At 42.8% G+C, this 26,955-nt stretch overlaps 1 protein-coding gene across 9 annotated transcripts in view; it reads right to left on the reverse strand.

Annotated features, from left to right (window-relative positions):
* The window catches only part of LOC110495975 (neural cell adhesion molecule 2), a 422,938-nt gene that overhangs the window by 19,608 nt on the left and 376,375 nt on the right, over positions 1–26,955 (reverse strand). For all 9 annotated transcript variants that reach the window (XM_021571547.3, XM_021571545.3, XM_090208333.1 and 6 more), the window contains exon 14: positions 16,461–16,635. In XM_021571547.3, the coding sequence (XP_021427222.1) occupies positions 16,461–16,635 (175 nt within the window). The remainder of the gene's footprint in view (positions 1–16,460; positions 16,636–26,955) is intronic.

Raw genomic sequence — 26,955 nt, forward strand, 5'->3', positions numbered from 1 at the left:
GAAGACAAACAATGTATACGAAACGCTTCAGTCTGGTTTTAGACCCCCTCATAGCACTGAGACTGCACTTGTGTAGGTGGTAAATGACCTTTTAATGCCATCTGTCCTCGTGCTCCTAGACCTTAGTGCTGCTTTTGATACCATCGATCACTATATTCTTTTGGAGAGATTGAAAACCCAAATTGGTCTACACGGACAAGTTCTGGCCTGGGTTAGATCTTATCTGTCGGAAAGATATAATTTTGTCTCTGTGGATGGTTTGTCAAATCAACTGTAAATTTCGGTGTTCCTCAAGGTTCTGTTTTGGGACCACTATTGTTTTCACTATATATTTTACCTCTTGCTGATGTCATTCGGAAACATAATGTTAACTTTCATGGTGAAGCCCCAAAATTGCCCTCGCTGGAAGCCTGTGTTTCAGACTTAAGGAAGTGAATGGCTGCAAACGTTCTACTTTTAAACTCGAACAAAACAGAGATGCTTGTTCTAGGTCCCAAGAAACAAAGAGATATTCTTTTAAATCTGACAATTAATCTTAATGGTTGTACCGTTGTCTCAAATGAAACTGTGAAGGACCTTGGCATTACTCTGGACCCTGATCTCTCTTTTGACTAACATATCAAGACTGTTTCAAGGACAGCTTTTTTCCATCTACGTAACATTGCAAAAATCAGAAACTTTCTGTCCAAAAATGATGCAGAAAAATGCTTTTGTCACTTCTAGGTTAGACTATTGCAATGCTCTACTTTCCGGCTACCCGGATAAATCACTACATAAACTTCAGTTCGTGCTAAACACAGCTGCTAGAATCCTGACTAGAACCAAAGAATTTGATCATATTACTCCAACGCTAGCGTCTCACCTGGCCAACAGGAAATGGAAATGCGCAACGCCAAATGCTAATAGTACTCGATAAAACTCAAACTTTCATTAAAACACACATGCAGGGTACTGAATTAAAGCTACACTCGTTGTGAATCTAGCCAACATATCAGATCTTTTAAATGCTTTTCGGCGAAAGCATGAGAAGCTATTATCTGATAGCATGCAACCCCCCGAAATACCTGAAGGGGACGTAAACAAAAGAATTAGCGTAGCCGGCGCTACACAAAACGCAGAAATGAAATATAAAACATTCATTACCTTTGACGAGCTTCTTTGTTGGCACTCCTATATGTCCCATAAACATCACAATTGGGTCTTTTTTTCGATTAAATCCGTCCATGTATACCCAAAATGTCCATTTATATAGCCCGTCTGAACCAGGAAAAAAATGCTTTCCAAAACGCAACGTCATTTTTTTAAATTAAAAAAGTTGCCTATAAACTTTGACAAAACACATTAAACTACTTTTGTAACCCAACTTTAGGTATTTGTAAACGTTAATAATCGATCAAATTGATCACGGGGCGATCTGTATTCAATAGCAGCTACTCTTGAAATCATGGTCCATTGTCTCTCTCCCATAAGCTTCCTCCTGTGTACTGGATGACAGGAAGTGCCTATTTCTCATTGCACCAAGGATTAATTCCAACTCAATTTCCAGTACTGGCGACATCGTGTGGAAGCTGTAGGAACTGTAAACTGGCCGCTATCTATTTTCTCTTGCCATAGACAAGACTGGCGGATGAATACTTTTTTGGGGGGGGGATTTTTGACTGCTGATCACGTTCTGTTATAGTCACAGACATGATTTAACCAGTTTTAGAAACTGCAGAGTGTTTTCTATCCACACATACTAATCATATGCATATACTATATTCCTGCCATGAGTAGCAGGACGTTGAAATGTTGCGCGATTTTTAACGAAATGTTGAAACAATTCAAGAGAACTCTAAGAGGTTTTAAGGCAAGGGCTGATTTCAAGGTTTTACTGCTAACCTACAAAGCATTACATGGGCTTGCTCCTACCTATCTTTCCGATTTGGTCCTGCAGTACATACAGTACCTACACATACACTACGTTCACAAGATGCAGGCCTCCTTATTGTCCCTAGAATACCTAAGCAAACAGCTGGAGGCAGGGTTTTCTCCTATAGAGCTCCATTTTTATGGAATGGTCTGCCTACCCATGTGAGAGACGCAGACTCGGACTCAACCTTTAAGTCTTTATTGAAGATCTCTTCAGTAGGTCCCCTGATTGAGTGTAGTCTGACCCAGGAGTGTGAAGGTGAATGGAAAGGCACTGGAACAATGAATCGCCCTTGCTGTCTCTGATAGGATACCTGTCTCTGATAAGATAGGCAGGAGGAAGCCCATGTAATGCTTTGTAGGTTAGCAGTAAACCCTCGCTCCACTGGGATTCTCTGCCTCTAACCCTATTATGGGGGCTGAGTCACTGGCTTACTGGTGCTCTTCCATGCCGTCCCTAGGAGGGGTGTATCACTTGAGTGGGTTGAGTCACAACCCCTTTGGGTTGTGCGGTGGCGGAGATCTTTGTGGGCTATACTCGGCCTTGTCTCAGGATGGTAAGTTGGTGGTTGAAGATATCCCTCTAGTGGTGTGGGGGCTGTGCTTTGGCAAAGTGGGTGGGGTTATATCCTGCCTGTTTGGCCCTCTCCGAGGGCATCGTCGGATGGGGCCACAGTGTCTCCTAACCCCTCCTGTCTCAGCCTCCAGTAGTTTATGTGTCGGCGGACTAGGGTCAGTCTGTTATATCTGGAGTATTTCTCTCTCTATCTCTAAGGACCTGAGACCTAGGACCTTGCCTCAGGACTACATGGCCTGATGACTCCTTGCTGTCCCCAGTCCACCTGGCTGTGCTGCTGCTCCAGTTTCAACTGTTCTGCCTGTGGCTATGGAACCTTGACCCGTTCACCGGACGTGCTACCTGTCCCAGACCTGCTGTTTTCAACTCTCTAGAGACTGCAGTAGAGATACTCTGAATGTGATCGACTACGAAAAGCCAACTGACATTTTCTCCTGAGGTGTTGACCTGTTGCACCCTCGACAACCACTGTGATTATTATTATTTGACCCTGTTGGTTATCTATGAACCTTTGAACATCTCGGCCATGTTCTGTTATAATCTCCACCCGGCACAGCCAGAAGGGGACTGGCCACCCATCATAGCCTGGTTCCTCTCTAGGTTTCTTCCTTGGTTCTGGCCTTTCTAGGGAGTTTTTCTTAGCCACTGTGCTTCTAAACCTGCATTGCTTGCTGTTTGGGGTTTTAGGCTGGGTTTATATACAGCACTTTGAGATATCAGCTGATGTAAGAAGGGCTTTACAAGTAGATTTGATTGGATTATAAGCAACCATCACTCCTTTGGCACGTTGTGTTAGCTAATCCAAGTTAATCATTTTAAAAGGCTAATTGATCATTACAAAACCATTTAGCAAAGCTGAAAACCTTTGTCCTAATTAAAGAAGAAATAAAACTGGAGTATCTGGAGCATCAGCATTTGTTGGTTCGTTTACAGGCTCTAAGTGGCCAGAAACAGTCTATTCTGTTTCTGAGAAATTAAGGCTATTTCATGTGATAAATTGCCAAGAAACTGAAGATCTTGTACAACGATGTGTACTACTCCCTTCACAGAACAGCGCAAACTGTCTCTAACCAGAATAGAAATAGGAGTGTGGAGGCCCCGGTGCACAACTGAGCAAGAGGACAAGTACATTAGAGTGTCTAGTTTGAGAAACAGATGCCCCACAAGTCCTCAACTGGAAGGTTCATTACATGGTACCCGCAAAACACCAGTTTCAATGGCGAAGAGGCGACTCCGAGATGCTGGCCTTCTAGGCAGAGTTAAAAAGAATAAGCCACATCCCAGACTGGCCAATAAAAATGTAAGATTAAGATGGGTAAAAGAACACAGACACAAGACAGAGGAAGATTGGAAAAAAAATGTTATGGACAGATAAATATAGGTGCTCACAAAGAAGAACATTTGTGATACGCAGAACAAATAAAAAGATGCTGGAGGATGGCTTGACGCCATCTGTCAAGCATGGTGGAGGCAATGTGATGGTCTGGGGGTGCTTTGGTGGTGGTAAATTGGGAGATTCGTACAGGGTAAAGGGATCTTGAAGAAGGAAGGCTATCACTTAATTTTGCAACGCCATGTCATACCCTGTGGATGGCACTTAATTGGAGCCAATTTCCTCCTACAACAGGACAATGACCCAAAGCACAGCTCTAAACTATGCAATAACTATTTAGGGAAGAAGCAGTAAGCTGGTATTCTGTCTATAATGGAGTGGCCAGCACAGTCACCGGATCTCAACCTTATTGAGCTGTTGTGGGAGCAGCTAGACCGTATGTTACGTAAGAAGTTCCCATCAAGCCAATCCAACTTGTGGGAGGTGGTTCAGGAAGCATGGGGTGAAATCTCTTCAGATTATCTCAACAAATTGACAACTAGAGTGCCAAATTTCTGCAGGGCTGTAATTGCTGCAAATGGAGGATTCTTTGACGAGAGCAAAGTTTGAAGGACAATTATTATTTAAATTAAAAATCATTATTTACGTCTTAAATTCATTTTGCAACTAATTTCATGTATCTTTTCATGGAAAACAAGGACATTTCTAAGTGACGCCAAACTTTTTAAAGGTAGTGAATAAATTTACGCTTGTATGTCTTTGTCGTCTCTGTCTGTTGAAACCACTCGATCCGTCAATGGTGAGTTCGATGCAAGTCTCTGGTTGTCCACCAGAAGTCACAATATCCTTACAAGTTGTAGTAAGCTTCTTTGTCTCTGAGTGTTCGTTAGACTGGTTCCTTCAGCAGTACCCACGCGATTGTCCTCGGTCAAGTTTACGAGGCTACGGTATTTAAACAGTTGCAGACGGAATGTTCCGGTATAGTCCCTATCCTCTTCGCTTGAGAGTTCCAGAGAGTCACACTATTTTCTGCTTTTGTAGTGTTAAACCATTTTTTATGTATTCAGCTCGCGCTGCACGTAGACTGGTGTCAATGGTTGATTATTCGGGTTAGAACTAGGACCACTTTACATACCAGCAGCAACCTGGCATGTTTTGGTCTGATATGTTCATTCTTCAGCGAGTCATTTTAAGCACTCACCTTGGAGGGCGGTTTCATCACGTTGCCACAATGTCGGCGCTCACGTGGGCGTGGTTACTGACTTGGCAAAAGATTATATGAAAAACAATTATCTCAGTTAGATGGCTAAAATCACATTTCATCTTCACAAAAATATTCTTAATCACATAAGTTTTACAACATTTAGATGCAACCCTGGTAAGTCGTACGTGTCTACTTTCAGAGTACATTTATCTTGTTATACTGTCCTTAACTACTTGGTGACTGGGGGGCAGTATTGAGTAGCTTGCATGAATATCCCATTTTACAATAAATCTGTAAGATAACAAAATGTGGAAAAAGTCAAGGGGTCTGAATACTTCCTGAATGCACTGTATGTAGTGGTGTAATAATGTTATATCATGTACTGTTTTATCTTGTGTTTTATGTGTAATGTAAGTGCATTAATGTGTTCGGACCCCAGGAAGAAAGGAAAGGGAAAGGGGGATATCTAGTCAGATGTTCAACTGAATGCTTTCAACTGAAATGTGTCTTCCTCTTTTAACCTAACCCCTCTGAGAAGCTGATGCCAATAACCCGGACAGACATAGTACAAATCATACAGTAAAACACCCCAGTTCCACAACAGAGACTGTTAAGGCAGGATAAGAGGGGCAGAGAGAACACTGTCACTCACGAAGCCAGATATGCATAGTCTGAGATGCTTCACGCCCAGGATCCTGCACAGCGAGCCAATAACCAACCCAGACAGACACACACTTCATAGTCATATACCCCAGGCACAGGCTGTTGGAGATAAATGCAGGCCCAGGTAGGACAAGAGGACATAGAGAGCACCATCACTAAGCTAGACAGACATACAAACAGACAGACACACACACACTGTGAGCCATAACATACGCCGGTAACCTGGACAAAGGTGGTCATAACCAAACTCATATGATACCCCTCACTGAAAGCTACCCCAGCTATTTCCACATAGATAATTTTTTTTACCCCAGCAAAAATATCTATTTCATACATATTATGCGAATATACACTCAAGCATTTAGCTCAGATTCCTCTCCTCTCCTCATCTGGGCTGTGTCCCACTACTGTAGTGCCATTCGGGACACACCCCTGGTGTTTTCTAATTGTGAGCACTGGTGAGCACCAGTAACCTTGTTGTTGATCAAATAGAGCCTGTGGTATAGGGTCAGATCCGAACACCTACAGACACACCTGAACGAGAACGAACGACGCTGGCGGCGAGAGCAATCAGTGGCAAGCACCGTTAGAGCTAACGAGCAGCTTAGTGCAAGGAAGAGGGAATAGAGACAGAAGGAGAGAGGAAGATTGAGTGAATGAGAGAAAAAGAGAGAGGGAAAGCCTTGTAGCTAGGAATTTAAATTAAAGTAGTGGGTTTTTAGTGTTGCATCATGGGACGTGAGGCAGCGGCAAACCTCTTTGATTGGATCAATATTTCCCCTCTGCCACGGGGCTCTCTCTGTCGGCAAAATGTATCTGAATTAATTTGAAGGTAGATGAGCCAAAGCTTAGTAGGTGGTAACTACTTTCCTGTCTCCCATTAAGAATGTTAGCTTGCGTCCCAAATGGCACCCTATTCCCTTTATTGCGCACTACTTTTGACCAGGTAAGCGGTAGTGCAGTATATAGAGAACTGGGTGCCATTTGAGATGCCTGCTTTGCAAGTAATCCTCAAGGGTAAACAGAACAATGATAAAAAATGTTTACCTTATTGACCTTTTCTCATCAAAACTGCGCAATGTCGTATTGAACTATTTTGCTTATAATTAATTATAATTAATTATTTTGCTTATAATTAAGAACACTTTTACCTGGTTGTAATCTGACATCTCTAGAACTAGAAACCAGTTTACAAAATTTGCCGACCTTGTATGATGGTTCACTGACCTCGGTTCAAATAGTGGAAAGGACATTGTCAAAGCATATATAGTAAATTAGAAATAGTTAGTGATTGAGAATGGGGCATTCCAAGGGAGAGAACCCATTAACAGTGTATTTTTTCCTTACAGTGGCACATACTCATTTAACCGTATCAATCTTTCTTGAGCCACTGGCTCAGCAGTCGTTTGCCTTGCATTCCATTGCGAGCCTGGTTTGATCTCTTTATTATGGGAGGGAATCAATGGACGTGAAGCAACACATTTCAAATAAGCGGGACCAAGGAAGGAAGGAAGCCAGGGGGAAATACATACCTCTTTTTTACTTTTCGCACCTCCGATTTCCAATTTGCTGAGCAATAAGGTGAAATGAAAAAGAATTCTCGCCAAGTGAATGTAATTCAAATCTTGACAGAGACAAATGTCTATTAGGTGCCTTGCAATGTTCAAACGATGACAGCTGGGGTGTCTCAAGGTCTCGGGGTAGCTAGATCTCTCGACTGAAGACAATGAAAATAAAGAAAAAAGGAGGGAAAACGGAAAAGGGGAACAAGGAGAAGTCTTGTTCTGCTGTCAAGTGCCTCTGGGGTTAGCTGCTCTAGCTGCCTACCTTGTGTGTGTTCGAAATTCATTCCAATCTATTCCGCCAAATATATTACCTGGGTTCGGCATCAAAACACAACTACTACTACTACTTCCTTTCGCAGTGCTGAATTATGTCTTTGAGGTCGTTGAGAATAACAGCGACCACATCAGTTTCAGAGCCCCAGTGAGAGGATAGAACTCTAAACCTTATAGCTTTTGATCTTACCCTCATAATCCAAGCAGTGACAAATCAGCTCATAGTAGCAGAAAAGACCGGAAATGACAAAGTTTGTTAAAATTCGCTAATTGTGTCTTTCTGGTCTTCTACTCTATATCCTATCAAACCGATGGTGATGTATATCAATTTCCCTGTCTGCTTATTCCATGTGATTAATCTTGAAAGCACGTCCTATTGGCTCTTGATTTATTAGCCCATTAGCGGCTCAATTTGATAGTCTGTTAATGCTAGTCATCCTGCATCTCTCTCGGAGTGGGAGCCATCCGTATACAGCTACGTCTCTGACATCAACTCATTAGGCCCGAGCACTCATTGAGTTGGACTTGATTAGATCTGAGAGGTAGTCGGTCAATTAACGATGACAAAACGGGAGCCATTGATTGGGCGGAAACTTGCGGGTGCTAATGGTTTTTAGGGATAAACATCACTGTGAGTGGGTGTGTGTGTGTGAGTGTGACGCCATCATAGCTAGACTTGAGGGTCCAATTTGTGCTCTATGCCATGGGGAAGTATTGCTACTCCATTAGAGAAAGCCTTGGAAGAGAATCAGCACACCCACACCAGATCCTCTTATTTAAGAGATAAGAGGAATGATGAGTCTCCACCATTACTAAGGCTGAATTAAAGAGCCTTAACATAGCTGAAGTACACTTCAATAATCAGGAAATGGAAAAACCATCAAAGACTATTATAATGTTGTTTAAAACTAGAGTGTTGTCCGGAGCAACATAGACTATGTTGTAAATCATTCTTCTCATGCCATTTCAAGCAAACTAATATCTACTCTATAATGTAATTTTAAACATTCTCCATGCAGTTACGAGACATAATTGCCTTGACCAAAAGTTCACACTTTATCCCAGTGCATTTACAATGTTCCGTTTATACGGTATACTACATCTCTTCCACATCCAAGACCAAAGGTCACAGAAACATTAGACACAGGCACTTTCTCTCCTTAACCACTCTCCAACAATTCGTCAAGAATGATGACTCATGAAAAGGCCCCGAGATCTGGCCTGCACGCAACTCCAAAATGGCGAGCCCAAACGAAGCGTTACCGCCGAACACACTTTTAAAGAGCAAAGTACCCTCGTTGCCGCTAGGGTTGCGGAACGAAATGGGGCCGGTTAGTTGGGCTCGATGGTGTGGTGATTGCTGTAAAGCACAGACAAAAGTGTTCCTGGGAAGGGAGAGTGATAGGGCCTAGAATCAGCCACTTGTTAAATCACAAAGCTCAAATGGCTCAAAATGGCCGCCTAAATGGGACGCCTGACAACCAAACGACTGTAATCATAGTGACTTGACATGGTCTGTCCTTTCGGAGAGTTTCTGTCATATTCAGAGGCTCCAGCAGGGATTATTGTCTAGAAATGTTAGAGAAAGTATGGAGCCCCTTAGGGGTCATGGCGGAGAAGAAATTAAACAGACAGGTTAATCTGTTCCCTCTTTCTTTTTATCTGTTCCCTTTGATTTTGTATTTGTCCCCTCTTCTTTTTATGTAGGCTATCATGACGGCCCACTTGGCCAACAACATATTGCAGCCTAAATGCTTCAAATGGTGGTGATCAATGACCATTCAATAGCTTATTTTCATTTGCCTCCAAATCATAAGGGCATATTAATAAAGGGGCATTTAAAACCACTCAAGGTGCAAATATGGTGCAATGACGCACTCTCATCCCTAGGCTCCCTAGCTGTTCTATATCTACATTCTATATTATGTTCTTTTGCAACCTACTCTAGCCTGGCAATTAGCTCATTTCCAGGTGAATGTATTGTAATTTCAATAAAGCAAATAGCTATCAGTTTTAGTTATGAACAAAGAGTCATCTATCTGTGCCTGGTTGGCTACGTCACACAAGATGTTCACCTGCCTAGCGCAGGGTTGAGAGCGCATAACTGCACATTTTACCCCCGAACCCTCTTGGAATTTGATGCACAATACATTTGCATGCCTATCCTTTCTGCCTCAGATGAGTCATATGCACAATTGTAAACAACATAAACACATCCAGGTGCTTGGATGCACCATGTTTTACTGGACTTATATATGGCCCTAGCTTTATGCATGAGGGGTAAAGCACACAAAATTGACAACTGTTCATGTTGTCTAAGTTGCATAAATACGAGTTTGCACAAAGTGTAAACATACAGTACCAGTCAAAAGTTTGGACACAACCACTCATTCAGGGGGATTTTCTACATCGTAGAATAATAGTGAAGGCATCAAAACTATGAAGAAACACATATGGAATCATGTAGTAACCAACATTTTTTAAACAAATCAAAATATGTTTTATATTTCAGATTCTTCAAAGTAGCCACCCTTTGCCTTGATGACAGCTTTGCACACTCTTGGCATTCTCTCAACCAGCTTCACCTGGAATGATTTTCCAACAGTCTTGAAGGAGTTCCCACATATGCTGAGCACTTGTTGACTGCTTTTCCTTCACTCTGCGGTCCAACTCATCCCAAACCATCTCAATTGGGTTGAGGTCGGGTGATTGTGGAGGCCAGGTCATCTGATGCAGCACTCCATCACCCTCCTTCTTGGTCATATAGCCCTTACACAGCCTGGAGGTGTGTTGGTAGCCCCACTAAGCACAAACCAGATGGGATTGGGTATCGCTGCAGAATGCTGTGGTAGCCATGCTGGTTAAGTGTGCCTTGAATTTTTTATTAATCACAGACACCAGCAAGGCACCCCCACCATCACACCTCCTCTTCCATGCTTCACAGTGGGAACCACACACGCAGAGATCATCTGTTCACCTACTCTGCTTCTCACAAAGACACAGCGGTTAGAACCAAAAATCTCAAAGTTGGAATCCACCCGACACTTTGTTCCAATGGTTGTGTTAACCTGCATCGAAAGCGCAGCAACATTTTCAAGGAAGTAGCCCTGTAGTTTTCTAATGTTTGTTACCTTTTTGAATGGCCTTAAAAGGGCAAAAATGTAGCGCAATGTTCGTCAGCGCAACATAATATTAAACGGCATCTGGAAGGAGTAAATTCAGCCACAATCACAAATATAATCTGATAAATATATATTTTAAACAACTGCATTTTCACAAAAGTAATATATAATCGCCAAGCCCATTTAAAATAATTAGGGGACTGACACCGGAAGAATGATGTAGTGGCGAGTCACTTTCATGGCGCTTAGGCATACATATACACACAAACACACAGACAGTGGACCAACATTGTCCTTCTCGCGAGATAAATAAATGCTAAGGTTTTTCATGCCAGATTGACATCATTTACGTTGTCATACTAGCCATATTAATAAGAATAAGGACAAATTTGCATGGGTCTTATGTCCATTGCTCGTATTTCTTGGCCCAAGCAAGTATCTTCTTCTTATTGGTGTCCTTTAGCAGTGGTTTCTTTGTAACAATTCAACCATGAAGGCCTGATTCACGTAGTCTCCACTGAACAGTTGATGTTGAGATGTGTCTGTTACTTGAGTTCTGTGAAGCATTTATTTGGGCTGTAATATCTGAGGCTGCTAACTCTAATAACATATCCTCTGCAGCAGAGGTAACTCTGGGTCTTCCTTTCCTGTGGTGGTCCTCATGAGAGCCAGTCTCATTATAGAGCTTGATGGTTTTTGCACTTGAAGAAAAGTTCTTGAAATCGACTGACTTTCATGTCTTAATTAAAGTAATGATGAACTGTCTTTTCTATTTGCTTATTTGAGCTGTTCTTGACATAATATGAACTTGGTCTGTTACCAAATAGGGCTATCTTCTGTATGCCACCCCATACCTTGTCACATCACAACTGATTGGCTCAAACACATTAAGAAGGAAAGAAATTCCACTAATTTACTTTTAAAAAGGCACACCTGTTAATTGAAATGCATTCCAGGTGACCTCATGAAGCTGGTTGAGAGAATGCCAAGAGTGTGCAATGCTGTCATCAGGGCAAAGAGTGACTACTTTGAAGAATCTCAAATATTTACACTTTTTTGGCTACTACATGATACCATGTGCTATTTCATAGTGTTGATGTCTTCACTATGATCCTACAATGTAGAAAATAGTAAAAATAAAGAAAAACCCTTGAATGAGAAGGTGTGTCCAAACTTTTGACTGGTACTGTCCATCATTCAGTTATGACTGAAATTACTTAGGTTAATTGAGGGGGTTTTCACACCCGTTACCTTATGATTTGGAGGCATATGAAAACACTGAAACTGGAAATAAGCTATTAAATGTTAGGTAATCATCACCATTTGAAACATGTAATTTACTAAATATAATGATATATATGTATATATGCTATATATATTATGCTGCAATATGTTTTCGGCAAGTAGGAACAACATATTAGTCGACACAAGGAGAACATGGAACAAATAAAACATCTGAGGGAATGGATAAAAAAAACTAGGGAACGGATTTGCCTGACAGTCTTTTTTTTCTCCACCATGATCCCTAAGTGGCTCCGTAAGAAAGTAGACATTTTCACAGCATTTCTAGGCTGCTTCCCCAACATAGTTAATTTCCAAACTGAAATTACTCTTGATGAAAAAATGTATTGCAACAGTGTTGAGTGTTTTGTATGTACATGCTTGTGAGTTTTTGGGGGGGGGGGTAGGGCGTGTTCAAGATAATTGGCTGTACATCACCTTGTCTTGTTTTCCCCTGAAAAAAGAAACGGAATTCATGAGAGCTGTAGTTACATTAATGGGCATCATTATTATTTTGATAGCAACAGTAGCGTTGTACTACAATAGTTTAAGCATGCATATGTTGTATTCTTCCAAAATCAAGGGGAATATTTTAGAAGTTTACATTACCAGTGAAGAGTGGTTCAACTTACAACTTTAAAGATCCTTTAAAGGTGTTATAAGGAGCACATAGTTTGCGGGCGTTTCTGTTATGTTCTTTTCAATGTATTTAAACCAGCACCACTGGTGTGTGTTAGAAGTGAGTAGTATATGATATTGTACAGGAGAATGATTACCTCTTTGGTAGCTTTAAACAGAGACAAACACTCGCCATATCATTCAACATACAAAATGTTCCGTTCCATTCACATCCATCAGGCCATATGGTAAACACATAGGGGGCATAAAACCCAGATGGATGCCAAAAATCCTACAGAAGGTAGATCATTCAAAAAGAAACAGCCGGGAAGAGACAGGATTTAGGAGGGAAATAGGGAAGACTCTATAGTGATTCAGGAGGTCTAAAGTGAGTGGTGCTATGATTTAAGAAGGATGGAGGGAAAGGAACCAAGGGCAGAGTGGCAATCAATTACATTTTTCAAAGGGGAGTTCATGGATGGAAAAAAAGTAAGGGAGAGGGGAGGTGTAGTGGCAGTTCATTGCAAGACAATCTAGGAGAGAGAAAGAAAGGGAGGAGAGGCGGAAAAAAGAAAAGCAACCATTTCAGACCCAGGGAATGCATAATGCATAAAGAGGGAGAATTGAATAGAGATTGTTTAGAAAAGAAACACAGAGAGAGGCATATAGTAGATCCTTGGAGGTTATACAGTATATCAGATACACTGCAAGTAGGCATTTAATGGTGTCACTACAATATCAAAAGTCAAACAATTTGGATGTGTTCAGTGAAGGGAACTATTCAGAAGGTTGCAGTAATAAATATAATGAATAGAGCTGTCACAAATCCCTATTCAACAGACAACCATATCTATTCTAAATAATACATTTATCTTATTTTTCTTTAACATTTCAACCTCCTGAATAGACCCCACGGATGGCGATTAATGACGAATACTGACAGGTGACAGGACTCCATTGTCATTGTTCAATTTTGGCCACTCCTTTCCCTCTCATTGGACCCTTCAACAGGAAATAAACTGGGATTAAAAGTAAACGATTTGTTGTTGTTTTTTTGCCCCCGGTCTCTCTCACCCTCTGTTTGCTATCGAGAGGGGACAGCCAATCGAAGTGACTCTGCTTAATGTTCGCAGCCTTGTTTTCCATTTAAGGAGCAGCACACACACACACACACACACACACACACACACACACACACACACACACACACACACACACACACACACACACACACACACACACACACACACACACACACACACACACACACACACACAGTTTAGCCACTCCAGTAATGAGAGAGGCAAACAGTCGCTCCTCCATGAGCAGCAGCAGAAACGACCTAAGCAACAAAAATAATCAGGCTCCACAGGGGGGCATATATATGGAAGTGGTGACTCACTGTAAACTGTTCCCTTTGTGATGGTTTGTGTATGTGTGTGTGGTCTTACATAAAACTCTGGGGACTGTTTGATAATGATAAGCATCCTACAGTCGGCCTCTTCTCTCCCAGGAACATTGAGAGGCCCAGACAGATATGCTTATCAAACAGCATGGCCTAATCAAACCAACGCTCTCTGCGTTTGATCCTGCTCCCTTTGCCCACACATAACCCCAATAGAAGGTGATTTGAGTGTGTGCTCATAACTCTACAGTGGGTTTACCTGGGTGAGTAGGTACAGTACAGTGCCTTCAGAAAGTATTGGGACTCCTTGACTTTTTCCACATTTTGTTACGTTACAGCCTTTTTCTACAATTCAATATTTTTTCCCCTCATCAATCTACACACAATACCCCATAATGACAAAGCAAAAACAGGTTTTAGAATGTTTTTCCCATTTATAAAAAATGAAAAACTGATATCACATTTACATAGGTATTCAGACCCTTTTCTCAGTACTTTGTTGAAGCACCTTTGGCAGCGATTACAGCATTGAGTCTGTCAGGTTTGATGGGGAGTGTTGCTGCGCATCTATTTTGAGGTCTCTCCAGAGATGTTCGATCGAGTTCAAGTCCGGGGTCTGGCTAGAGAGGACATTTAGAGACCTTTCCTGAAGCCACTCCTGCGTTGTCTTGGCTGTGTCATTAGGATCATTATCCTGTTGGAAGGCGAACCTTTGCCCCAGTCTGAGGTCCTGAGCGCTCTGGAGCAGGTTTTCATCAAGGATCTCTCTGTACTTTGCTCTGTTCATATTTGCCTTGATCCTGACTAGTCTCAGAGTCCCTGCAGCTGAAAAACTTCCCCATAGCATGAGGCATTGAGCTGCCCAACCAGTGCTCCCGCACATTGGCTAACCGGGCTATCTGCATTGTGTCCCGCCACCCACCAAACGCCAACCCCTCTTTTACGCTACTGCTACTATCTGTTCATCATATATGCATAGTTACTTTAACCATATCTACATGTACATACTACCTCAATCAGCCTGACTAACCGGTGTCTGGATGTAGCCTTGCTACTTTTATAGCCTAGCGACTGTATATAGCCTGTCTTTTTTCTGTTGTTTTATTTATTTACTTACCTATTGTTCACCTAATACCTTTTTTGCACTATTGGTTAGAGCCTGTAAGTAAGCATTTCACTGTAAGGTCTACAACTTTGATTTGCTGCCACCACCATGCTTCACCATTGGGATGGTGCCAGGTTTCCTCCAGACGTGACGCTTGGCATTCTGGCCAAAGAGTTTAATCTTAGTTTCATCAGACCAGAGAATCTTGTTTCTCATGGTCTGAGAGTCTTAGGTGCTGTTTGGCAAACTCCAAGCAGGCTGTCATGTGCCTTTTACTGAGGAGTGGCTTCTGTTTGGCCACTCTACCATAAAGGCCTGATTGGTGGAGTGCTGCAGAGATGGTTGTCCTCCTGGAAGGTTCTCCCATCTCCACAGAGGAACTCTAGATCTCTGACAGAGTGACCACCAGGTTCTTGGTCACCTCCCTGAACAAGGGCCTTCTCCGCCAATTGCTATGTACAGTGTGTGCAAATGTAGAAGAGTAGAGAAATAGGCAATAAATAAGCCATAGAGGCGATTGCTCAGTTTGGCTGGGCGGCCAGCATTAGGAAGAGTCTTGGTGGTTCCAAACATCTTCCATTTAAGAATGAACATGGGGACCTTCAATGCTTCAATTAATTTTTTTGGTACCCTTGCCCTGATCTGTGCCTCGACACAATCCTGTCTTGGAGCTCATGGCTTGGTAGTTGCTCTGACATGCAATGTCAAATGTGGGACCTTATATAGACAGGTTTGTACCTTTCCAAATCCTGATCAATCAATTTAATTTACCACAGGTGTACTCTAATCAACTTGTAGTAACATCTCAAGGATAGGATGGAAACAGGAGGCACCTTGGCTCAATTGCGGGTCTCATAGCAAAGGAGCTGAATACTTATGTAAATAAGGTATTTCTGTTTTTATTTTTAATACATTTGCAAACATTTCTAAAAACCTGTTTTCGCTTTCTCATTATGGGGTATTGTGTGTAGTTTGCTTTTAGAATAAGGCTGTAATAAGGGATCGGAATACTTTCCGAAGGCACTGTATGTGTTTGCGCCCAGCAGTGTGTGTCACAGGAGGCTGGTAAGGGGAGGACAGCTCATAATAATGGATGGAATGGAGTAAATGGAATGGTATCAAACACATGGAAACCAGCTGGGTAATGTGTTTGAGACCATTCCATTAATTCCATTCCAGACATTACTATGAGCCCATCCTGCCCATTTAAAGTGTCACCAGCCACCACTAGTATGTGTGTGTGTGTGCGTGCGGGCATCTGTGAGTGTCAGTGAATATAAACACAGTTCTGTGTGCAGAACTGTCTTTGTGTGTGTGTTTGTCTAAGGATTTTTGTCAGTATGTGTGCACATGACGGTCTGTGTATGCATGCTTGAACATGCAGGTCCCACAACTGTGTGTACCTATGATGTCGGGTTTCTGGGGCATGAAGAACTGGTAGAAGGTGGGCTCCGAAAGGCCCTTGACGTTGCGAGCTGTGATCTCCACCTCGTAGCGCATGTTCCACTGCAGCGGCTGCAGCAAGGCAAAGTCATGCTGCCCCGACACCAGCTTCGTCATCCACTGCTCCTCCTTGTCCTATGGATAAGGGGAGGAGGGTGGACAGAGCAGAGGGAGAGAAGCAAAGAGAGAGAAAGGGGGAGGGGAATATGGAAGGGAGAGAGACAGAGGGTTAGATGGGAACGGGGTATTGAGGGAGGGAGGGAGGGGGAAAGAAGAAAGGATGAGAGAGAGAGAGAGAGAGAGAGAGTGTTAAAGACAGTATGAGAACAAGTATGCTCAATAAGTTACAGCCTTTGTATACACTTCATCTTTATATGTTCAAATTCAAATCAAATATAGATCAAAGTACACTACATGGCCAAAAGTAGGTGCACTCCCCTTAAAATGTGTGGATTCAGCTATTTCAGCTACAACCGTTGCTGACAGGTATTTTAAAATTGAGCACACAGCCATGCAATCTCCATAGACAAACACTGACAGTAGAATGGCCTTACTGTGACTTTCAACGTTGCACCGTCATAGGATGCCACCTTTCCAACAAGTCAGTTTGTCAAAGTTCTGCCCTGGTCAACTGTAAGTGCTGTTATTGTGAAGTGGAAACATCTAGGAGCAAAAACGGCTCAGCCGCGAAGTGGTAGGCCACACAAGCTCATCACTACCAAGTTCCAAACCGCCTCTGTGAGCAACGTCAGCACAATAACTGTTTGTCGGGTGCTTCATGAAATTAGTTTCCATGGCTGAGTAGCCGCACACAAGACATCGGCCGGAGTGGTGTAAAACTTGCCGCCTTTGGACTCTGGAGCAGTGGAAACAGGTTCCCTGGAGTGATGAATCACACTTCACCATCTAGCAGTCCAACAGACACAACTGGGTTTTGCAGATGCCAAGAGATTACTGCATAGCGCCAAATGTAAAGTTTGGTGGAAGGGGAATAATGGTCTGGGGCTCTTTTTCATTGTTCGGGCTAATCCTCTTAGTTCCAGTGAAGGGAAATCTTAACGCTACAGCATACAATTACATTCCAAACGATTCTGTGCTTACAACTTTATGGCAACAGTTAGGGGGAAGGCCCTTTCCTGTATCTGCATGACAATGCCCCCGTGCAAAAAGTGAGGTCCATACAGAAATGGTTTGTTGAGATCAGTGTGGAAGAACTTGACTGACCTGCACAGAGCCCTGGACTGAACCCCATGAAACACCTTTTGGCTGAATTGGTACACAGACTGCGAGCCTCACTAATGCTCTTGTGGCTGAATGGAAGCAAGTCCCCTCAGCAATGTTCCAGCATCTAGTGGAAAACCATTCCAGAAGAGTGGAGACTGGCAAAGGGGGGACCAACTCCATATTAATGCCCATGATTTTGGAATGAGATGTTCGACGAGCAGATGTCCACATACTTTTGGCCATGGCCATAATGTAATTACATTGTGAGTGTTCCTAACCTTTATGTTTGTCTGAAAAATCGGAGAAAATATTATTTTGAGCCAGAGTCAAGAACATCGTTGTAATAGATCAAAATCAAATCCAGTTTTATTTGTCACATGCTTAATAAACAACAGGTTTAAACTAACAGTGATATGCTTTGTTTCTTACTTCCGAGTAAAGCAGAGAGAAAAATGTGTGAGGAGCATGTGTGATGAGTCAAAAGAGTTAGTGCAAAAAGTGTCAATGCTAGTCCAGGTAGCAATTTGGTTAACTATTTAGCAGTCTTATGGCTTGGGGGTAGAAGCTGTTCAGAGTCGTGTTGGTTCCAAACTTAGTGCATCCGTGCCACTTCCTATGCGGTAGCACAGCGAATGACTTCGGTGGCTGGAGTCTTTGACAATTTTTAGGGCCTTCCTCTGATACCGCATAGTATAGAGTTCCTGGATGGCAGGAAGCTCGGCCCCAGTGATGTACTGGGCCGTAATTACTAACCTCTGTAGAGCCTTGCAGTCGGATGCCAAGTAGTTTCCATACCAACTGGTGATGCAGCCAGTCAAAATGCTCTCATTGGTGCAGTTGTAGATCTGAGGGCCCATGCCAAATCTTTTCAGCCTCCTGAGGGTGGGGAAGAGACATTGTCGTGCCTTCGTCACAATGTGTTGGTGTGTGTGGACCATGATGGATCCTTAGTGATGTGGACACAGAGGAACATGAAGCTCTCGACCCGCTCCACTACAGCCCCATCAATTTGAATGGGGGTGTGCTCATCCCTCCGTTTCCTGTAGTCCACAATCAGCTCCTTTGTCTTGCTGACATTGAGAGAGAGCTTGTTGTCATGGCACCACAATGCCAGGTCTCTGACCTCCTCCCTATAGGCTGTCTTATCGTCGTCGGGGATCAGGCCTACCACCGTCATGTCATCTACAAACTTAATGATGGTGTTGGAGTCGTGTGCAGCCACGCAGTCGTGGATGAATAGGGAGTACAAGAGCGGGTAAATGGATACAAATAGTGGAATCATGCCATATTTGGACTAAATGCTCAACAAGGTTGGAAAGTTGTTATATCATTTCAACAAAAGACAATAATTTGTCAATTGGACAAATAAAAGTAAGAATCTGCTAATTGCAGTGTGGATATATTAGACTTCAGAATTGCCTGGGGGGCATACCTATATTTCACTGTACAGCCTTACCTATGGATCAATGAAATAGAGTATCAGTCTACTTAGCGACACCCACAGATCACAACTGTGAAGAGTTTACATAAATATTAGTGTCACAGCTCTTATTGAGGAAATTTGACGACACTATTTCATTGATCCACAATCCAAAGGTAAGGCTGTACAATGCAGTACGAATGTCCAATAGGATACACATAGTAGGTTGACTGATAAGCTTACTATGGCTCATTTCACAGTGGTTTCAGAGTCCTGCAATATGAGGTACAACGCTAAAAGTTGTGTTTTGTGGGTGTCACTGAGTAGACCACACATGAGCTTGGCAAAAGTTGGCATGATTTGTTGACGTGTTTTGAAAGGGATTAGTTGGCTTATAGGGCCAGTTGCTCTTGAAAATATATTTTTTTCTTTAAAGAAGATATTTTCCTTTTTTCAGCACAACATGAAGGAATGTACAGGAAATAGCTTAGTGATGCCCTATGCAGGTAAAAACACATTTGCAATTCTCATAGCAACCTGAGGGCCCAGGAAAAATATTTTCAGCCTCCTGAGGGGGGAAGAGCCATTGTCGTGCCTTCTTCAAGACTGTTTTGGTGTTTGTGGACCATGTTAACTCCTTAGTGATGTGGACACCAAGGAACCTGAAGCTCTCGACCCACTCCTCTACAGCCCTGTCAATGAGGATGGGGGCATGCTTGGCCCTACATGTCTTGTAGTCCACGATCAGCCCTTTCGTCTTGCTGACACTGAGGGAGAGGTTGTTGTTCTGGAACCACACTGCCAGGTCACTGACCTCTTCCCTATAGGCTGTCTCATCGTCATAAGTGATCAGGCCTACACCCGTCATGTCGTCAGCAAACTTAATGATGGTGTTGGAGTCGTGCACGGCCATGCAGTCGTGGGTGAAGAGGGATTACAGGAGGGGACTAAGCACGGACCCCTGAGGGGCCCCCGTGTATGAGGATCAGCGTGGCAGATGTGTTTTTGCCTACCCTCATCGCCTGGGAGCAGCCCGTCAGGAAGTCCAGGATCCAGTTGCAGAAGGAGGTGTTCAGTCCCTGGATCATGAGCTTAGTGATGAGCTTAGAGGGCACTATTGTGTTGAACACTGAGCTATAATCAATGAACAGCATTCTTACTTAAGTGTTCCTCTTGTCCAGGTGGGAGAGGGCAGCGTGAAGTGCAATAGCAATTGCGCCATCTGTGAATCTGTTGGGGCGGTATGCAAATTAGAGTGGGTCTAGGGTTTCTGGGATGGTGGTACTGATGTGAGCCATGACCGGCCTTTCAAAGGAGAGACTGAAAATGTCAGTGAAAACACTTGCCAGTTGGTCAGCGCATGCTCGCAGTACACGTCCTGGTAATCTGTCTGGCCCTGCGGCTTTGTGAATGTTGACCTGGGGTAGGTCTTACTCACATCGGCTGCGGAGAGCGCAATCACACAGTCTTCTGGTGCTCTCATGCATGTTTCAGTGTTATTGCAAGCATAGAAGTAGTTTAGCTCGTCTAGTAGGCTTGTGTCACTGGGCAGCTCTTGGCTGTGCTTCCCTTTGTAGTCTGTAATGGTTTGCAAGCTCTGCCACATCCGATGAGCATCAGAGCCGGTGTAGTACGATTCAATCTTAGTCCTGTATTGACGCTTTGCCTGTTTGATGGTTCGTCGGTGGGCATAGCGGGACTTCTTATAAGCTTCCGGGTTAGAGTCCCGGTCCTTGAAAGCGGCAGCTCTAGCATTTCGCTCAGTGCGGATGCTGCCTGTAATCCATGGCTTCTGGTTGGGGTATGTACGCACGGTCACTGTGGGGACGACATCATAAATGCACTTATTGGTGAAGCCAATGACTGATGTGGTGTACTCCTCAATGCCATCGGAGGAATCCCACAACATATTCCAGTCTGTGCTAGAAAAACAGGCCTGTAGCTTAGCATCTGCTTACTCTGACCACTTTTTTATTGATCTAGTCACTGGTGCTTCCTGCCTTAATTTTTGCTTGTAAACAGGAATCAGGAGGATAGAATTATGGTCAGATTTGAAAAATGGAGGGCGAGGGAGCGCTTTGCATGTGTCTCTGTTTGTGGAGTGTAGGTGGTACGGGGTTCTTTGTCCTCTGGTTGCACATTTCACATGCTGATAGAAATTTGGTAAAACGGATGTAAGTTTCCCTGCATTAAAGTCCCTGGCTACTAGGAGCGCCACCTCTGGGTGAGCGTTTTCTTGTTTGCTTATGGTGGAATACAGCACATTCAGTGCTGTCTTAGTGCCAGCCTCTGACTGTGGTGGTATGTAAACAGCTATGAACAATACAAATGAAAACTCTCTCAGTAGGTAGTGTGGTCTCCAGCTTATCATGAGATATTCTACCTGGGCTCGTCAGAGTTGTGAAAGGAAAAAAGGAATTCTGCTAGTCCGTGGAGAGTAATTGCAGTCCTAATGTCTCCAAGTTATTTTCGATCATAAGACACGGTAGCGGCAACAATATGTACAAAGTAAGTAAAAAAACAAGTTATAAACAATGCAAATAAACAAACAAAAAAACACAATCGGCTCGGGGCACGTAAAACGTATGTCTTCTTCTCTGGCGCCATAAGCCCACAATCTGGTTTGACCTATCTCTGTCCCAGGAGGTGTTCCAACATTCATGTGGATCTCGCTTCTCCTGTAGCTCCAAGGCATAGTGATTGGTCTCCTCCATTATGTTTCGCACCAGCTCCTCTGTAAGAAACAGCTTGAAGCACTCCGCCTCGGAGGGAGAGGGCAAGCCGGCTTTGCACTCCAGACTGGGACACATCAAAGCCAACTGCAGGGCCAGGAGGGGTGAAATGGCTGGCAGCCTTCCAATTACCACAGCGTTCCAGCACCACTAGCATCAGAGGGGGGGGCCTTGGACTTTGTCAGTGGGCAAGGAGTCCTCAGATTCAGGGTTCAACAACCAGAAGGTTGGGGGGCGGGCAGTTCATCACTGTCACTGTCAGAGTATGATTCCTCACTTTCATACTCAGACTCATTGTCAGAATTCACCAAAAATTCTCCAGAACTTCTGCATTTGTGAGTTGGCTCCTTTTGAAGGACATTGCTAATGCCACAGCTTAGCCTACTAGCTACATACATAAACAACAACACTGAATGGCTCTAAGTGCGTGTCAGTGGTGATGTGATTGGCTGTCGGTGTGGTGATACTGATGATTTGTCTTCACAGATAGTTTGTTTACAAAGCAGGTCAGGTGAATTAGCGTGGCAGGTTAGGGCAGGGGTGAGCAACTCCAGTCCTCAAGGGCCTGATTGGTGTCACACTTTTTCTCCATCCCTAGCAAACACAGCTGATTAATCAAATTGCATTCTAATCTGAAGATCATGATTAGGTGAGCATTGTAGTCAGGTGTGTTAGTTGGAGCTGGGGCAAAACTGACACCAATCAGGCCCTCGAGGACTGGAATTTCCCACCCCTGGGTTAGGGGAACTAACGCATCAGGTTAGGTGAATTTAAGCAGGAGTTTAAGAGAATAAGGTTAAGGAAAAAGGCTTAGGCGTAGGCGTAGTTACAATGCTAACTGTTGTCCCCGATGCGACCACTAGATTGAGCTGCTGTAGGCCTAGCTACTCCATCTAGTCGCAACGGTAGAAATGCAAGCAAACCATCTGTGATGACAAATCATCAGTATCATAACACCGGCAAGCCCAACTTCGTTTGTGGAAAATTGGTTGTCTGGCAATAATTCAGTAATTTTTATTCACATATTTTCAAGTTCTGGTGACAAATCATGCATTCCGATTCTTGCATAGATTGAAATGGACACATACAGTGCATTCGGAAAGTATTCAAGCCCCTTGACATTTTCCATTTTTTCTTTTACAATACAGCCTTATTCTAAAATTGTTTAAAAGTTATCAATCTAAACACAATACCCCATAATGACAGAGTAAAAACAGTTTATTTTTATTTTTTGGCAAATATATAAAAATAAAAAAATGAAAAAATGTATTTACATAAGTATACAGACCCTTTGCTATGAGACTTGAAATTGATCTCAGGTGCATCCTGTTTCCATTGATTATCCTTGAGATGTTTCTGCAACTTGATTGGAGTCCACCTGTAGTAAATTCAATTGATTGGACATGATTTGGAAAGGCACACACATGTCTATATAAGGTCCCACAGTTGACATTGCATGTCAGAGCAGAAACCAAGGCCTGAGGTTAAAGGAATTGTCTGTAGAGCTCGGAGACAGGATTGTGTCGAGGCACAGAACTGGGGAAAGGTACCAAAACATTTCTGCAGCATTGAAGGTCCCCAAGACCACATTGGCTTGCATCATTCTTAAATGGAAGAAATTTGGAACCACTAAGACTCTTCCTAGAGCTGGCTGGTTGGCCAAACTGTAAATGAGAATTTGTTCCTAATTGGCCTACCTGGTGAAAAAATCAGGGGTGAAGGGCTTTGTTCAGGATGGTGACCAAGAACCCAATGGTCACTGACAGAGTTCCAGAGTTCCTCTGTGGAGATTGGAGAACTTTCCAGAAGGACAAACATCTCTGCAGCACTCCACCAATTATTGTTTTTATTTATTTAACTAGGAAAGTCAGTTAAGAAAAAAATTCTAATTTACAATGATGGCCTACCCCGGCCAACGGTGCACACCCCTATGGGACTCCCAAACACATCTGGATGTGATGCAGTCTGGATTTGAACCAGGTACTGCAGTGATGCCTCTTGCACTGGGATGAAGTATCTTACACCACTGCGCCACTCAAGGAGCCTAATCTGGCATTTATAGTAGAGTGGCCAGACGGAAGCCACTCCTCAGTAAAAGGCACATTACAGCCTGCTTGGAGTTTTCCAAATGGCACCTAAAGGACTCTCAAACCATGAGAAACAATATTCTCTGGTTTGATGAAACTAAGATTGAGTTCTCTGGCATGAATGCAAAGTGTCACATCTGGAGGAAACCTGGCACCATTCCTAAGGTGAATCATAGTGGTAGCAGCATCATGCTGTGGGGATGTTTTTCAGTGGCAGGTACTGGGAGACTAGTCAGGATCGAGGGAAAGATAAACGAAGCAAAGAACAGAGAGATCTTTGATGAAAACCTGCTCCAGAGCGCTCAGGACCTCAGACTGGGGCGAAGATTCACCTTCCAACAGGACAACGACACTAAGCACACAGCCAAGACAATGCAGGAGTAGCTTCGGGACAAGTCTCTGAATGTCCCTGAGTGGCCCAGCCAGAGCCCGAATTTGAACCCGATTGAAAATCGAGAGAGAGACATGAAAATAGCTGTGCAGCAAAAAAATAGTTTTTTCTTTGTCATTATAGGGTATTTTGTGTAGATTGATGAGGAGAAAATACAATTTAATCAATTTTAGAGTAAGGCTGAAACAACAAAATGTGAATACTTTCCAAATGCACTGTACGATGTGTGTAAAATACTTTTTTAGAAAGTTGTACTGATTATGATGAGCTAATGCTATGCTATTTTTTGTTGACACCATCCAATGCATTCTGGGTGTCACGTAAATGTTTGTCAGACCAAAGTTGTTAGCGCAAAATGAAGTGAAGGGATGGTTCACTCGTCATTTGAGTAAACACCCGGAAGTAGTATTATGCATACTGGATGGACTGGTTACCCTATTCTATGCTCCAAACTTTCTATCCATGAGTCTGGGAGAGAACATATGCAATGCTGTTGGTTCATTGATTGTGCGGGACGGCTTAAATAGTTAGCCTTCAATTATAATGATTTTATATTTGATTTTGAATAGCCTAGTAGAAGGGCATTTAAAAAAAAAATCATCATTAAAAGGTTGACATGATCTTTAGCTACAGAATGTCTCACCACTGTGTGTTTCCATCTCCTCTCTTCTTCATTCCTTTCTTGAGCTTGTAGAGAGAGGGGTGGTCGACAGTTTAATAAAATACGTTTTGTTGTGAAAACATGTTACTTTCGATGTTTCCTAACAGATTTCACTTGGTTCCCAAATTAAGCACTGGATAGCTGCAGGAACAGGGTTGGAGAGCCAATGGCATTCAGAGTTTGGGTGGAATATCACCTGTCGCGCAGGAAAGGCTACATGCTCCTCAAACATTGGTTGATGAGTGGAGTGAAATAGGTGTTCTTATAAGCCCAGACATTTCTATATGCAAACCCTTGTGAAAGCAGAGTTTTGATGGTTGCCACTAAAAAGAAGAGGATCCCTGCTTTCTACTGCTACTATATTTATTTCTCAGCTGCTAATAAGCACTGTGCCACTATAAAACCAGAGTAGCCTACTCCCCATGATTGAAAAACAAACCAAGGGAAAGCGGCCTCCATTTGCTCTTTGAGTGCATACAGATGACATGTATTTTTTCCGCTGCCCCTGTTCCTGCCCATTTGATAATGGGCCCTTCTAAATCGAAACTAATTTGAGATATTAGTAAAGATTAAACTGAGAATAGCCTGATGAGTGAAAATATGAACACTTGATGAGAGAACAACATGTGCAGCCTGAGGCAAGGAACAGCGCACAAGCTTTTTTTGCAAATTTTTCGAATAATCAATAGCCTATAGTTGCATCATGCAAACCATATACGTTCTAATTTCTAAGACATTGTAACATTTGTATTATTCACAACTAAAGTTGCCAAATAACTATAAATCTACCTCATAAGACCTGTTACAAATTCTAACTTTTATGTTCAACATAGCCACTTCATATGCACACTCACTCTGGAATCATTTTAAGCACATAATATAAAATAATGTCACAGGATTTCTAAGCATATCTTGTCTACTAAATGAGCTAACCTATGGCATGGCACATGGCATGGCACATACTGAAATACATTTTCTTAAAATCATAATGTTTCTTTAGACCTGCCGAAAATAAATACAGTGCCTTGCGAAAGTATTCGGCCCCCTTGAACTTTGAGACCATTTGCCACATTTCAGGCTTCAAACATAAAGATGTAAAACTGTATTTTTTTGTGAAGAATCAACAACAAGTGGGACACAATCATGAAGTGGAACGACATTTATTGGATATTTCAAACTTTTTTAACAAAGCAAAAACTGAAAAATTGGGCGTGCAAAATGATTCAGCCCCTTTACTTTCAGTGCAGCAAACTCTCTCCAGAAGTTCAGTGAGGATCTCTGAATGATCCAATGTTGACCTAAATGACTAATGATGATAAATACAATCCACCTGTGTGTAATCAAGTCTTCGTAAAAATGCACCTGCACTGTGATAGTCTCAGAGGTCCGTTAAAAGCGCAGAGAGCATCATGAAGAACAAGGAACACACCAGGCAGGTCCGAGATACTGTTGTGAAGAAGTTTAAAGCTGGATTTGGATACAAAAAGATTTCCCAAGCTTTAAACATCCCAAGGAGCACTGTGCAAGCGATAATATTGAAATGGAAGGAGTATAAGATCACTGCAAATCTACCAAGACCTGGCCGTCCCTCTAAACTTTCAGCTCATACAAGGAGAAGACTGATCAGAGATGCAGCCAAGAGCCCCATGATCACTCTGGATGAACTGCAGAGATCTACAGCTGAGGTGGGAGACTCTGTCCATAGGACAACAATCAGTCATATATTGCACAAATCTGGCCTTTATGGAAGAGTGGCAAGAAGAAAGCCATTTCTTAAAGATATCCATAAAAAGTGTTGTTTAAAGTTTGCCACAAGCCACCTGGGAGACACACCAAACATGTGGAAGAAGGTGCTCTGGTCAGATGAAACCAAAATTGAACTTTTTGGCAACAATGCAAAACGTTATGTTTGGCTAAAAGCAACACAGCTGAACACACCA

The sequence above is a fragment of the Oncorhynchus mykiss genome, chromosome 18 (assembly GCF_057628025.1).
Source record: "Oncorhynchus mykiss isolate SJ-2025 chromosome 18, ASM5762802v1, whole genome shotgun sequence".
In the NCBI taxonomy this organism is placed as follows: domain Eukaryota; kingdom Metazoa; phylum Chordata; class Actinopteri; order Salmoniformes; family Salmonidae; genus Oncorhynchus; species Oncorhynchus mykiss.